Below are 14,906 nucleotides of genomic sequence, written 5' to 3'. Positions count from 1 at the left end.
AACCTGACAGACTCATCAGTGACTCCATAAGGACAGTGGGGACAGATTTTGCATCAATGCCCTCAAACTCTGAGTGTGAGCTTCATCTGCTAACACAAAGACTCATGGGTGTCGTGACATAGCTAAGCGGTTACAAACAAATCCATCCAAACCAGATGTAAAGTGAAATGTGAAAATCAAGAATGTATTAAAGATTATTTATGTAAAAAGAAAAAAAACTATGGAAGGATCAAGGAATATTAAAGAATATAAAACTTTAATAAGTCACCCAAGCATTGATTTTTACGTGAATAGGGAAATTAATCTAAAAGAATAAGAAAATGGAAAAATCAATATTCAATGATCATGCCTAAAAGCTATATTTTAAATACTGAGCCATAAATCAAGAAAAAATGGAATAAATAATCTCATTTGGGCTTTTACTTGATGACTATGCTATTTTCATGAAATCAGTAATATCACTTAAGGATCAAATTTTGGAACAATTATATATCAAAATTGTATTGGGATTGTTCCTATAAAAATATATGTCTCTGCTACTTCTTTTCACTTTTTTTTCACATTAAAAAATACAGTATTCTTTCATTTGAAAAAAATTAAGTCCCTATTTAATCTTGCCCTGGTTCCCAGGAGAATTATAGGACTTTCAGACTCATTTCTTCATTCACATACACATAGTGTTTTCCACATAATAGGAATCATACTCTATATATTATTCTGTGACTTAATGTCTTAAAAAATCTCCCTGTCAATACACACAGATTGACAGAAGTTTTATTCGCCATTACATTGCATTCCATGATGCAATCATTCCCTATTGAAGAACCATTAAATGGCTTCCAATTCTCTAGTAACATAAACTATTGCAATGAACCTTGTGCTCATTTAAGTATTGCCAGAGGAGACTTTCCTAAACATGGAATTGCTAGGTCAAAAGGCGTGATATGGTAGATACTGCCAAATCTCTTTCCAATAATGAGGTTGCAACAAATCTCACACTAACAGTGAATGTGGATTATTGAATCTGTAAAATAATTTGAGGAGAATTGTCACCTTTAAGATATCATGTCCTCTCATCTAGAAACATGGTATGTATGTTGGTTATTTCAAACCTCTGTCACATAGTCTTTTGATGGGTTTATTCCTCAGCATTCAGACTTCCTAACTTGCTACCAGTTCTAACAGTTTCTCAATTGACTTCACTACATTTTATGTTAAAAATACCCACTTTTAGGAGTGCCTGGGTGGCTCAGCCAGTTAAGCTTCTGACTTTGGCTCAAGTCATGATCTCATGGTTTGTGGGTTTGAGCCTCGCAGGAGGCTTGGGCTCTGTGCTGACAGCTCAGAGCCTGGAGCCTGCTTTGGATTCTGTGTCTCCCTCTTTCTCTGCCCCTCCCCCACTCTCACTCGGTCTCTGCCTCTCAAAACAATGAATAAACATTTTTAAAAAATTGAAAGACTTCCAGCAGCAGCATTTAGAGCAGCCAAAGCAAGATGGGTCAAAGTCAGAGTGGTGATCATGGCCCTGGAGGTGGCAAGAAGGATGACAAGGACAAGAATAAGAAATACAAACCTCCTGCACCAACTAGAGTGGGGAAAAAGAAGAAAACAAAGGGACCAGATGCTGCCAGCAAGCTGCCACTGGTGACACCTCACAGTCAGTGCCTGTTAAAATTACCAAAGTTTGGGGCGCCTGGGTGGCTCAGTCAGTTGGGCGGCCGACTTCGGTTCAGGTCATGATCTCGCGGTCCGTGGGTTCGAGCCCCGCGTCGGGCTCTGTGCTGACTGCTCAGAGCCTGGAGCCTGGTTCAGATTCTGTGTCTCCCTCTCGCTGACCCTCCCCTGTTCATGCTCTGTCTCTCTCTGTCTCAAAAATAAATAAAATGTTAAAAAAAAAATTTAAATAAAAAAAAAATAAAAAAATAAAAAAAATTACCAAAGTTAGAGAGAATTAAAGACTATCTTCTCATGGAGGAAGAATTCGTTAGAAACCAGGAACAAATGAAGCCTTTAGAAGAAAAGCAAGAGGAGGAAAGATCAAAGGTGGATGATCTAAGGAGGACCCCAATGTCAGTAGGAATGTTGGAAGAGATCATTGATGACAATCATGCCATTATGTCCACACCTGTGGGCTCAGAACTCTACATCAACATTCTTTCCTTTGTAGACAAGGATCTGCTGGAACCAGGCTGCTCAGTCCTGCTCAGACACAAGGTTCATGCTGTCATAGAGGTGTTCAGGGATGACACAGAGACCTTGGTCACAGCAATGAAGGTAGAGAAGACCTCCCAGGAAATCTATGCAGATATGGGGGGTTGGACAACCAAATTCAGGAAATTAAGGAATCTGTGGAGCTTCTTCTCACTCATCCTGAATATTATGAAAACATGGATATAAAGCTCCAAAGGGGTCATTCTCTATGGTCCACCTGGCACAGGTAAAACCTTATTAGCCAAAGCAGTAGAAACCAAACCACAGCCAGTTTCTTGTCTTTAAAAAAATTTTTTAATGTGTATTAATTGAGAGAGGAGAGAGAGAAAGAGAGCACGAGAAGGGGAGGGACAGAGAAAGAGAGGGAGACACAGAATCCAAAGCAGTCTCCCACAGCCCAGTGAAGAGAAATTCTGTATGGCTCTCTAAAGCCAACGAACTTTGGAGCCACTCTAGAAAAATAACCCAGAAAACTACTAGACAATCAAGGCTACCGCCTAGTCAGTCAAATGCATACACTTTAGACCTGCATAAAGGAAGCCAACTCACAATACTCTCATGAAATCAGCAAAGTGCAAAGACGTCCCTGAGGACTCAGCCTGCCTTGTCACACCTGCCTACTCTCCCCAGGTGCTCAGATTTCTCACATTTCAATCCTTTTGTTCTTCTCTACCATGGCAATAGACTCTCAGGAGAAAGGGCTATCAAGAATTTACTCTGTCAAAGGTTTGAAACCTTAACTTAGTTTTTAATAGTAAGATGAAAGACTTCTCCTCTGCAGAAGGAATTTCCAGCATCAGAGACAAACCGGGGGCTTCCTACAGCTCATGCAAGCAAATAGTGAGGCCCTTTTCTCTTTTTTCTCACAAGGGAAATGTTCAGTGTCAACCAGAGATTTCTTTCCCCAGAAATGTATTTCCATTTCAGGCATCTTCAGCTGAATGAAGATTCTGCTAAAGATTTGTCTTCCCCCCTCCATCTCTTGTTGCTGCCAACACCTGCTATGCTTGCTTAACAACCCATGGCATCTGGGACTCCAGCTGTAGGAGTGGCAGCCTTGGGGAGCCAAGGTAAAGAGGACAGGTGTAAAGCAAGGTCCGAAAGACTTTGTGATCCAAATCCAAAATCTGGACTCTCCTTGCCTTACAGGGGCCCCATCAGTGGCTTTCTGCCTGCCTGTTGGCCTCATCCCCAGCCATGAAGGCAGGAGGGAAGAGCCAAAGTGCACCCAACCCCCTGCCACTTCCAGGCACCCATCCTCCTTCCATATGGCTCTTAACTCATTCCTTGACAGGTTTGATAGATCATGGACAATGTTGAGAGACTGCAAAACACTTTAAATTCAAGGAAAATAAGAACTAATAGCAATATTTGGGAGACCAAAACAGGCCAGAGAGGAAAATAACTCAGGGCAGGGAAGTCTCCCAGGTGACCTCTAAATCATACCAAATAGGCAATGATATCTCTTCTTTGTATGTGTTCTACTGGGCAAATACATTGTCCTTCAAGCCTTGTCTGTTTTTACTGAAGTACAATTGAGGGATTCACTTCAATCAAGGTTCCCAAGATGCACTGCTTCTGGCCACCCACCAGATGACTCCTCCAGGCACATTGCTCTCCATGCCCTTGAGCCCTTCCAGAGTCAGATCTGTGTAGCTATGCATGGCCTCAGGATATGAGTCGTTAGGAGTCTCATAAGGACTGTGGGACTTGGCACCTATGGTAGGGGTTTGGGTTTTCCAAACCCAGCCAACCCTGCAAAGATTGGCTGGCACTAATTTAGAAACTTTAGCAGGTGACTTTATCTTCCTAAACCTTACTTTTCCCATGGGAAACCTGGGAATAATGCCTCTTAGAGATTTTGAAAAACTATTGAAATACATATGTAAAATGCATACCACAGTGACTATTATATATCAGGCACTCAACAAATGTACCTATTCTTATTGTTATTTACAGTAATATTAATACAAATTCATGCTGCTAATTTATAGATTATGATCTAAAATCATAATCTACAGCTATCTGAGAAGAGTAATGACCCACAAAACTCTCTTTTTATGTGTTGCTATTAAACATCTCCCAGCCCTTTGAATATGGAGCAATGTTTTACTTTGTTTGCTCTTCAACACTCACAAATATCTACCAAGTTCTTGCTGTGTGCAGGAAACACAACAAGCTCAAAGTACTGAGCTTGCCCTCAAAGGAATTACCACCTCAGTGAGGAGTCGAGAAACAACAGTACTGAAAAAGGTGGATCACACTCACATCCCTCAGTGCTCACTGGGTCAAAAGCATTTCCAGAATTCAGAGGTCTTTGTCCTTGGGACAGGAGATGGCACAAAAAATAACCTCCTTGGAACTGGACCTTGAAGAAAGGGTAGGTTATGAATATGTGGAGAATGGTAGAGGTGTCCTACATCAAGACCTTGGTGCAAACAGAAGAATTCTTGGGAATTTATGAGGGAGACATTTTCTCTATTTGTCCTTAGCTCCTTTTCTGTCAGACACCAAGATGGCACAGGGGCTGGGGTGCCTGGTGAGCTCCACAGTTCTGTAAATCGGCACCGCAGTGAGCTGTGTGAGAAGCTCAGTCTGCAAGCTGATTTGCCAATTTGTGCAGAAACTACTACTCCTTCCAACATGCCTAGCCCTTCTTAGCCAGCTGAGTGAAGGAAACGTCTTGGAATTTGCTTTCTGAAACAGATTTTCTCAATTCTCAATTCAAATTAGCTACAGTGGTGTTGTTAATCCCCTTGTTATGGGATTAGAATGTATTACTGCATTGAGATTAGAACCTGACAGATATGTTGGAGGAGTTTGGATTCAACTCAAAGTTCCAAGCATGTGGGCTCCCCAACAGGCTCTGTGGTCTTTGGCTGGAACAATGGCGCCACCTAGTGGCCAAAAGGGTCTCCATTTGGAAGGGTTTCTTTTTGGGCACGTTTCAACTCTTGAGGCCTTCTGTGTGCTGGGGCCAGAAATGCAAGGATGACTAAAGTAAGCTAACTCTTCCCTCAATGGGGCTTGCAGGTTGGGGCTTACTAGTCCAGATCCCATAGGCTCTATCAAATTCAGCCCCAGGGACTGCCTGGTGGGCAGCATGAGCTAGCCTGTCTGAACCCCAGAGCTGACTTTGAGGTACATGTCTACAGAGTAGGACTTCAGCATTTATAAAGTGGCCTCTTGGATCCACCTACTCTCTAGTGCCTTAATTCCCTTTCACAGTTGAGAAAACCTGTTTCTATGCCTACACATTTATTCAGCACATATTTACCATTTGCTTCTATGAACCACACACTATATTTAGGACTAAGACATAGAAATGTTTAAAGACCAACCCCTACCTTTCACACATGGGCAAAGAGATAAAGACATGCCCTCCCACTATCCCCTGCAAGAAACTTGGAGCCCTCTTCCAGGCTACCAAAGCCCTGCATCACCTTAGCCCTGCATCACTTTCCATCCCACGTCACCGAAACAACACTGCCTCTGCCCCACTCTTTGCTGTTCCTTTCTGGGCCCAGCCCTACCACCATGCCTTTTCATGGCTCTCCACCTGGAGGAAATTATCTTTCCTCTCTCTTCAAGGATGGTTGTGCTGAAGGCTCTGGGCAGGGAAGATCAACCTACCACAGTCAGAAAAAAATGACTTCCAACAGCACATACTGACATGAGCAGCTGCAAATAGGCTGCAACTCCAGGTGGTGGAGAACAGAGACAGCAGCCCCAGAGACAGAGATATAGAAGGGGGTGTCCCACAGACTAAGGCTCTAGTTCCACTCAGGGACTATAGAGGGGTTGGGAATAACACGAGGGTTTGCATCCAGCAGCTACTAACCATGAGAAAATGGAAGGACCGTGTGTTTTACTCTGAAACTCAAGAGGGAATAAGAAAGGGAGAGAGGGGCAGATGGTAAGGGGTGAGGGGACTCTGTGGGGTGAAGAATGAGTGGAAATGTCCCTGGATATGATGACCACAGATAGTTCAAGTGTAGGAGTGGCTAATGTCAAACCCTAGACTATCTGTGTCACTGGATGGAAACCCATCTTCTACGTACCTCCAAATCCTCCAGGAAGGCAACTACATTCACATTAGCGTGAATAGGTTTGATTTAAAGTCTGACATTACCTAAGAAATGTGTTTCCATGTCCATGTCAATGTTGTGCCGCATGGAGAAAGTATCCAGAGGCCCAAGAACCTGAGTGACAAGGAGACAATGGGCACATAAGCCCCCTGGAAATGCACAACATCCTGAGGAGGGCTATGAGCTCCCACAAGGCCTGGAACATACTCTAAGCCAATCCAAGGTCCTAGAAGCCAAGAATCCTAGAAGATATCAGATTCACCCATATTATTTGTACAACCTTTCTCAGATGCAGACATTCTGGGCCCGTTTTCGTGTCTATCATTTCTGCTTTATCCTTGCTGACAACCTCATCTCGAGATGTGTTGCTATGTGAAGGGACTAGCGTGGTGTTATGAAATCAATAAAGGCTTTAGAACAAGAAATATGGGATGCCAGTCCTGTTTCCATTCATCCTGTCGACATGGCCTTAGTAAATTGCTCAACCTGTATGAGCCTCAATTCCACTTCTGTAAGATGGGGTTGCTAGAAGGCTGAGAGGTAATGTACAGAAGCAATGTTTTTGATGGACAGCAGTTTCATCATTGTGGCTGGAAGCTCCTGGTTTATGGTGAATACTACCTAGTGAGGATCCAGTCCAAGGAGGGAAAAGGGGACTGGGTTTGGAGGAAGAGGTGATGTCCCCAAAATTAAATCAACAGTACAAGGTCTAAGAATGAGGTGGCAAGCATCTAGGTAGGTCTGGTCACAGCTCCACATGGAACCAGAAATACATGATCTCTGTCCTTCATAATCCCCTTTTCATAAGTATGTATTTACGGGTTTCATTGTCAGAATTTGAATTTCAACATGGCAGAAGTCACTGAGCTTGTTATCCATTTATGGCATGAATCTGAGCTCTCCCTAGCAATGTAATGCCTTTCTAGAAATTGAGCCTTCCTCCGCCACCCATATGGTTGCAGCAGAAGTTTGGTGTGATGATACAACCCACCCCCTACCTACCATGGACTGGTCTAGGGAAGGGCATTGCATTTGGGGAAGAGGTCAGACTCTTTCTGGGTATCTGATGGTGGTGACCATTAGACCACCATGAGAACTGGGAAAGAAGAAGGCTGGGCCACAGCAAGACAGAAGAACGAAGAGCAACATGAATAAATGACACAAAGTAAAGATTCCCAGCTCAGGATAACACTCCAGGCCAGCTCTGGTCCCACTTCCTGGCTTTATCTCTAACACTGAATTCAGCAACACATCCTGACATTCTTGCAAGTTCTTTCTCACTTGAAGTAGATGGAGTGAGTTTCCACAGCCAACATCCAGAAGAAGCCCAACTCACATGCAAAGCAAGGTTTCATTTAGAGGAGAGGTGGGACAATGATGTTGAATGTGTGTCCCCCCAGATGATGAAAAGCTGCCCCCAAGCTCGGCAGTTTGAGAAAACCCACTCTGGGTATTGTACACCTGCAAAGCTGATGCTTCCCCCAGATGATAATTTCACTCAGACACAGCAGTAACATTTTACTATTTAATGGGCTGCTTGTAGAGATTTCCTTCCACAATGAGAACGTTTCCTATTACAGGAACAAAATGAAAAAGGAGTCATTCATTCCACATGAAAAACAGGGACTTTAAAAAATGGAAACACTGTCAATCATGCTGAATCACAAGCTGTGATTAGAGCCCCTAGACTTTTTCCCATTAGTGTGAACACATTTGATTTTAGCCTAACACTGAGCCTGTATTATAGAACATCTGATATATTCAGCTTTGAACATAATGCCAAACATGTCTTAAATGTAAAATACTTATCACCCAAGTTCAAGCAAATTTAGGTCTTTTATTCATGAAACAGTCACAGCACCTCATTTACAACCTTAACTCAAAACTAGGTCTTCCTAATCAGGGAAACGAAGATAAAGCTGGAGTCTATTATTGTTCTGCTGGTGCCTGAAGTATTGTCTGTGAAAGAGAAGCCAGACACTTCTGGAAAAGGCAAGTTTCTCTTCCCAGCCCACACTTCTGTGGCCAGCGATGGATTCATTTTGCCGTATCATTTCAAACAATGACAGAGCCCCCTGGGCTAGGTGCTGGAAATATAAGTAAGACATGGTCCCTGCCCTCAGGTATTCACCCCCTCGTGAAGGATGACCCTTAAAGAGAGGGACATTAACTTTAACCACAAGGCTGTGAGCACACAGAGGAGAGGCATGGGATGGGAGGGGCTGCCAAGGAAAGCCTCCAAGGATGAGTAACAATAGTCCTCAGAAGAGGGGGAAGGTCTTCCAGGCCCAAGAGCAGCATGGGCAAGGGCACAAGAGTGAGGAGCCTAGCACACTGGGCATGTCTAGCGGGGCAGCTCTCCACCTGCCCACACTTACCCAGGGGCATGCAGTGACCTGCGCCCAGCACTTGTGAGACCCAGTGGCTAAGGGGGCATTTCTGCCCTGAGAGGCAGGGGTGTCCTGAAGGGCAGGCAAGGCTGAAGACAAGAGAAGCAGACAAGAGCCTCGTGCTTCCTTAGTGATCTGATGAGCTTTCAGATATGTTTCTGGTCCAACTGGTGGGACAGCTAAAGAGGAGGTCAGAGGATATTCGTCCAATTTTCAGAAGAATTGAAGGGAGTGACCAGGTAATGTCTCAGCTCAAAACCTATCAGTTTTGACCCCTATGCAGCTGGTACCACTGCTGATTTCAGAGACAGCAGAGTCACCACTTCCTACGAGATCAGGGCATCTTCCCTGAATCCATTCCTCCTTTCGTACCCCTCCCCTAGCATTCATCAGCAATTCATCTCACCTCTACCTCCAAAGTGTTCCCCACCTTTGCCCACGTGTGTCTCCCATTCCAGGCTCCCTTTGCCTCCCGTGCCAGGCTACCATCAGCTTTCATTCGGACAACTGCATCAAATGGACATTGTATTCCATTATAAACAAAATCACAATGTTCCCCTCCTCAACACCTCCCCTCCAAAGATTTTTCTTCCCACTCAGAATAAGTCTAAGCTCTTTTCTGTGGCCTACAGGCCCTACCTGTTCAGGGCCCCAGCCCACCACAGTCCAGGCTCACCATAGAACACCCTGACATGCTCTCCAGGCTCAACCCCATCACCCTCCTTTCTGCACCCATCTGCCCTAGCTCTTTCCTCTGCCTAGAACATACTCATCACCTAACATTACTGCGTCAAGAATCCAACACAATGCCTCACTGTCTTCACACAACTCACCTCCATTTCCTTACTGTCTATTCTCCCAACCATGATACACCAAAGACCCCCTTAGAGGAGGGTCTTGTAAACCTGCATCCTTCATGACTGTATTCCTAGAACAAGATTCATCTCATAAAGGGTGTTCAATGCACATTTGCTGAATGAACAATTCCATGCCTCTACCAGTATCCCTCAAAGCTTGGGGACTTGTGAAAACCATGTTTCCTGGAATGTGCCAGGCCAGGGAAGTGTTGTTCTTGTGGGGCCTGATCTGACACCAGGAAGGGGTTCATGTGCCCGAAGGACTCCCAAGAAATGAGATCAAAGGCCATCTTTCCTGTCTTAGCAGAGCCTTTGTGATAGCGCACTCAGACCTCTGCCACCATGCTGATCACTCTACTCCATAACTGGGCTATATTAGTCAGGGCTCTCCAGAGAAACAAAATCAACAGGATAGCTCTCTTCTCTCTCTCTCTCTCTCTCTCTCTCTCTCTCTCTCTCTGAATGTCAGCTATTGTTGCCACTGGTTTTAGGAAACTCCAAGGAGGACAACCAAACCCTTCTATAAGGGTTTACCCCACCAACCCACCCAAATCTCAGAGCTCATCCTCTCCCTCACTCACATACTCATTCAATGTATTTATTGAGCATCTGCTATGTATGCGGTCCTGTATGGGGCAAAACAACATAATCTGTGACCTCATATAGTTTATAGTTCAGTGGGAACATCAACTCTAAACAGATAAAGGTACGAAAATTTTCACTCAACTGTGGTACGTTCTGGGGAGAGAGAAACGTAGGGTATCTATTCATTTGTCCTCTAGATATTGACTGAGCAGTAAAACAGGCAAAACCTTATCCTAGGATAAGGTTATTGGAACATATACCAAGACAAAAGCAGGGAGGTAGGAGATGGTCCCCTGAGGAAATGTCACTCAAGTTGATACCTAAAGAACATGTAGGAGTTCACCTGACAAGAAGATGGGAAGAGCATGCTAGTCAGAGGAACACCATACTGGGGTCCTGGAGCAGGACATGGCTGCAAGAAGGGAAAATGAGTCCAGTGGGCCTGGAGCATGGGGTGGCATTGGAGGGCTGGAGCACGGTGCAGTGCAGCTGGACCAGGGGGCAGCCCCAAGGCTCACCAGGCTCTGTGGGCTCCACTGAGAGCTGCCGCTTCATCCTAAGGGCAGGAAGAAACTTCTGAGGAACTTTAACCTGAGAGGTACTGTTCCCATCATTAACACTGCATGTTGCATTCTCCTCTTTATGAAAGTCTTAGAACAGGTCAAATTTCAGCATGCCATCGTTGAAAGACAATGTCAGGTATTCATATTTGAGGTATGATGCACTGCATACCTCTGTGCCTTTTAACATGCTGTTCCCCCTGCTTTGTGTTTTGTTCTTTTCTTCCTTGTAAACCCCTATTCACACTTCAAAATTCAGTCTGGCTATTGCCTCATCTGTAAAGCAATCTGATTTCCCGAGGTTTAGATAGCAACTTTTGCTCACTTCCAAATAACAATCGACTCAGAGTATCGGTCTTGACCAGGGACAGTCCCAAACTGTTTGTTACCCATAAACATGAGGCAAGTACAGAAAGTGAGAATAAACATTTAGAAACTTTCAGAGCAATTACACACAACAATTTTATGGCTGTTAAATCTAATAAAAAAAATAGGGCTTGGATTTTGTGTCTTTTATTTCATTTTTTCTAATGATTCATTTTTATTATATTTCATAAAAGTATTGATCCATGAAGGATTGAAATTTATTAAAAATGGGGGGAGAGGAGCTTGACCACAGTTTGAGAAACGCTTTCCAGAGTGCCTGCTGCTGAAGGCCATCCTCTTCACCCTCGTTCCTCTTCCCCATGTACCTGACCACTGCAAAATAATTCCTTCATTTAAGCCACACAACAGCCTTACAAGGAAAGCAAGTCCTAGCTTGCCTTCCCTTCCCTTTGGAAACGAGCTAACTGAAGCTAAAAGGGGGAAAGCAACATGCTGGTATGAGCTTCCTGTTGCTGCTGTAACAAAGTACCTCAAACTTTCTGGCTTCAAACTACACAAATGTATTCTCTTACAGTTCTGGAGGTCAGAGAGTCTAAATGGGTTTCACTGGGCTAAAATCAAGATGTCGGCAGACTCACACTCATTCAGAGGTTCTAAGAGGGAAATCCACTTCCTTGCCTTTTCCAGCAGCTCCAGGCCTCTTGCATTCCTTGGCTCCTGACTCCTTCGTCCATCTGCAGAGCCAGCAGCATAACATTTTCCAGTATTCTCATTCTCTATCTCCCTCCCTGCCTCACCTCTGCTTTCATCATTCCATCTCCTTCTCGTCTCTCCTTGTAAGGACCCTTATGATTACATTGCACCCACCCAATCCAAGGTCATCTCCCCATCTCACAATTCTTCGTGCAGTCCCATCAGCTAAGTGCCTTCTGCCATTTGAGATAGTGTATTCAAAGATTCCAGGAATTAGGACACGCATTCTTCAAGGGCCATTCCTCTATCTACCACAACGGCCAAATCACACTATTACCAGGGCAAATATTTCCGGGATTCAAACCCAGGTCTTGGTCTCAAAATCCATGTTTCCTCTTTTGTTTTGTTTCCCTGACCAGTCCCCTCCACCTTCATATGTATACATGAAGACACAGTAGCTGTGTCTTCATATATATATATATATATATATATATATATATACACACACACACGTATATATGTATACATATATATGTATATACATGTATACATATGTATATATGTATATATATATGTGTATATATATATATATATATATATATATATATATATATGGATATAGGTAGAACTACTTTGTTTTAAAGCATTAGGAAATTGAGAGCAAGCCGTCATCCTGCAGACAGACAGAGGATCCATACAATCGCATCTCCCTCAGCTGTGGAGGTAGCTGAGTCCCTGCGGACAGTCTGGCAAACACCAGGGGCTGCCCCATTGAAACTCCCACCCAGACAGAGCGTCGGGGCCCAGGAAGACCCGTGATAAGTCACCCAGAGGGCACACGCATATATCTCAGAAAAGACAGGATTTTCTCCAGCAAGGACGATGTTCCTTGGCAGTGTTGAATTTTTGTTCCCAGGCAGATAGATAAATAGATATGTGATTCTTATTAGCAAGAAGAATAACCTGCACAGTTTCTCCAGGAAGACATTAAGATAATCCAGCAGTGGCAATCCACTGCCAGCCCCAATCAATTCTTTGTAGTAAACTTGTATAAATCAAACACAGAAGACTCAGAATCCCTCAAGAGCTTGTTCTGTGATGTGTTGGCTGATGCAAATGCTGACACAATACACTGTGTGGGGTTGTTAAATCACAGTGTTTTCCTTGCCCCATCAATTCCAGCTTCTCTCACCTCCAGCCCCAAAACCATCAGCCCCTCCCAGATGCCGTGACCACCTCCCAGGGCAGCACACTGGGGGAGGAGAGCCGAGATGGCTGCTGGAAGCACAGGACCTGCCGTCCCTCTTTGCTCTGCTCCTTAGGCCAGGAACTGAGCTGTCATCCCTGCCCTGCCGTGCCATGCCCTGACTTGACAATTGGGGGTGGGGTCCTGGGGCCTGAGCAGAAGCAGATGTGCCGCACTTCCTATCTGTGCAGTGCAAGGAGCCGAGGGGCTGCCAAGGGACTGCTAAGCCAAAGCCAGGCCTCACCCCAACAAGCCAGGCAAGGCACAGGACCAAAACACAAAGACAGATGGGGCCAAGTCAGGGCTAGTGGTTGGAGGAGACAGGAGATGGCCATTCCTGACTGTCAGGAAGCCGAAAGCCCTGGGCTTGGGCAGTCCCGGAGCATTTAAAGAGGCCCTCTGGAGCCTCCTTACTGCCACATTCTGCCTCTTATGGCAGCGCTCACTTCTGTCATAACGAATCCTGTTGTTTATATTAAAATGTCTTGTCTGCTATTTATGACGTTCAGACTGTGCACTACAAGGGCACCACATTCTTGCCATTGCAATCTAGACATCTACTCACTTATCTGCTCACTGTGTAGACTGCCACCTCCTAGCCACTGTGTGTGCTGGGACAGTAGCCATGAGCCGCCTCCAACATACACCTGCTATGGGCACAGCCAGTCTTGTACACACTTCCCTGGCTCACCCACATTTGTGCAGCTGTTCCCTGTTCCTGATCGCACTTCAGGCCTTTCCTTACATCACTTCTCTTGCCTATCCATTGCTCTGGGAGATGCAATTCTACTCCCAGAACCCCTATTCAGACTCTGATCCTGACTCAGTTGCTTCCTAAGGGATAGGGGACAGGCAGGGATCTTGGTATCCAGGGTGGTAGGTGGGTGTGGGTGTGTCTGCAGCCACAGGTGCCAGAAAGTTCCCCCAGGTGGAGACACAGCTGCTGGACAGCACCATTCAGGTGGAACAGTGTATACACTTACTGATTTTTCTTTTTTAAAGAAAAAAAAAAAACGCCTTTTTCTTCATAAAGCAGAAACACTTTTTAAGTTTTCAGAAAGGTGACTTATGCTGCAGCAGTGACCTTGTTTGTCTCCCCGCCCCTAAGTTGACTGTGAGTTCGTGGAGTTTGGATTAGGTACTACTTACTGCCTCCAACTACCAGCAGGTGACTGGCTCTTAGATTGACTTATGAGCAGAAGGAGGGAAGAAAAGAGAGAGGAAAGTAGGTAGGGATGGAGGAAAGAAGGGAGGGAGGAGGATGGATAGATGGATGAATTTCCTAAACCCATTAGACACAGAGATTCAGCCTCCTCTCCCCTGGTCCTTCTGTTCTGACCATTTCTGGTCACCCCTACCACTGTGCCCTTCTCTCCTGCCTGTCTCACACCCTCTGGGCTATCCCCTGAATCTACATCTTCAAGACTGAATCATTGCTGGCGTCCGTGAATGGCCCCTCCACACATGTGGCCTGGACTTCTATCCCTCTCTCCTATCTCCCTACTCTGCTAAGGGAGCCCAGCCCTGGGAGCTAGATCCTCTGTCCACAGCACTCATTCCCAACAAGTCAGTGAGTCTTCCTCTCCCATAATCCCTGGGCAGCATGGTACCCTAGGAGGATCTTGCTGCTACTACCTCCCTCCTGGAATAGAGAACTTCCTTTTCTGCCCAGCCCAGTCTACCCAAAGCTTACCTGCACCCTCAGCTGGTTCTTTCACTGGGGAGATTTATTTCCCTGAACACTCTTAGTGCCTAGTACTATGAATCTTTCTTATGCACCCTGTTCCAGAGAACACTGAGCATTTTCAAGGCTCAAAGATGTTGACTGCAAAATTAATTCCCTCAAGGGACTCCCAATGGGCACTTGACAGTCTGAAGCTGGGGAAGGTATTTTTTGAACCTCTAATCTGTGTCAGACATTGTCCTATGCCCTGGGAACTGCAGTGGAT

General features: G+C 45.0%; 1 protein-coding gene and 1 long non-coding RNA gene across 2 annotated transcripts in view; one reads left to right on the top strand and one right to left on the bottom strand.

Moving 5' to 3' along the window:
• LOC122241986 overlaps positions 1 to 14,906 on the bottom strand; it is a 127,783-nt gene that overhangs the window by 44,665 nt on the left and 68,212 nt on the right. The window lies entirely within an intron of this gene.
• LOC102949016 (26S proteasome regulatory subunit 4-like) lies at positions 1,495 to 6,724 on the top strand. The gene is made up of 4 exons (XM_042998729.1): positions 1,495 to 1,689; positions 1,948 to 2,274; positions 3,139 to 3,281; positions 6,391 to 6,724. The coding sequence occupies exons 1-3, from the start codon at positions 1,495 to 1,497 to the stop codon at positions 3,154 to 3,156; spliced, it is 540 nt and encodes a 179-aa protein (XP_042854663.1). The 3' UTR covers positions 3,157 to 3,281; positions 6,391 to 6,724.

Source organism: Panthera tigris, chromosome C2 (genome assembly GCF_018350195.1).
Source record: "Panthera tigris isolate Pti1 chromosome C2, P.tigris_Pti1_mat1.1, whole genome shotgun sequence".
NCBI classification, from domain to species: domain Eukaryota; kingdom Metazoa; phylum Chordata; class Mammalia; order Carnivora; family Felidae; genus Panthera; species Panthera tigris.
The sequence above is the reverse complement of the archived record's forward strand: the minus strand, read 5'-3'. Positions and strand labels throughout refer to the sequence as shown.

Coding starts and splice junctions, on each gene's coding strand:
- LOC102949016 (XM_042998729.1), top strand. CDS start 1,495: ATGGGTCAAAGTCAGAGTGGTGATCATGGCCCTGGAGGTGGCAAGAAG. Junction 1,690..1,947: donor TAAAATTACCAAAGTTTGGG/GCGCCTGGGTGG, acceptor CCAAAGTTAGAG/AGAATTAAAGACTATCTTCT.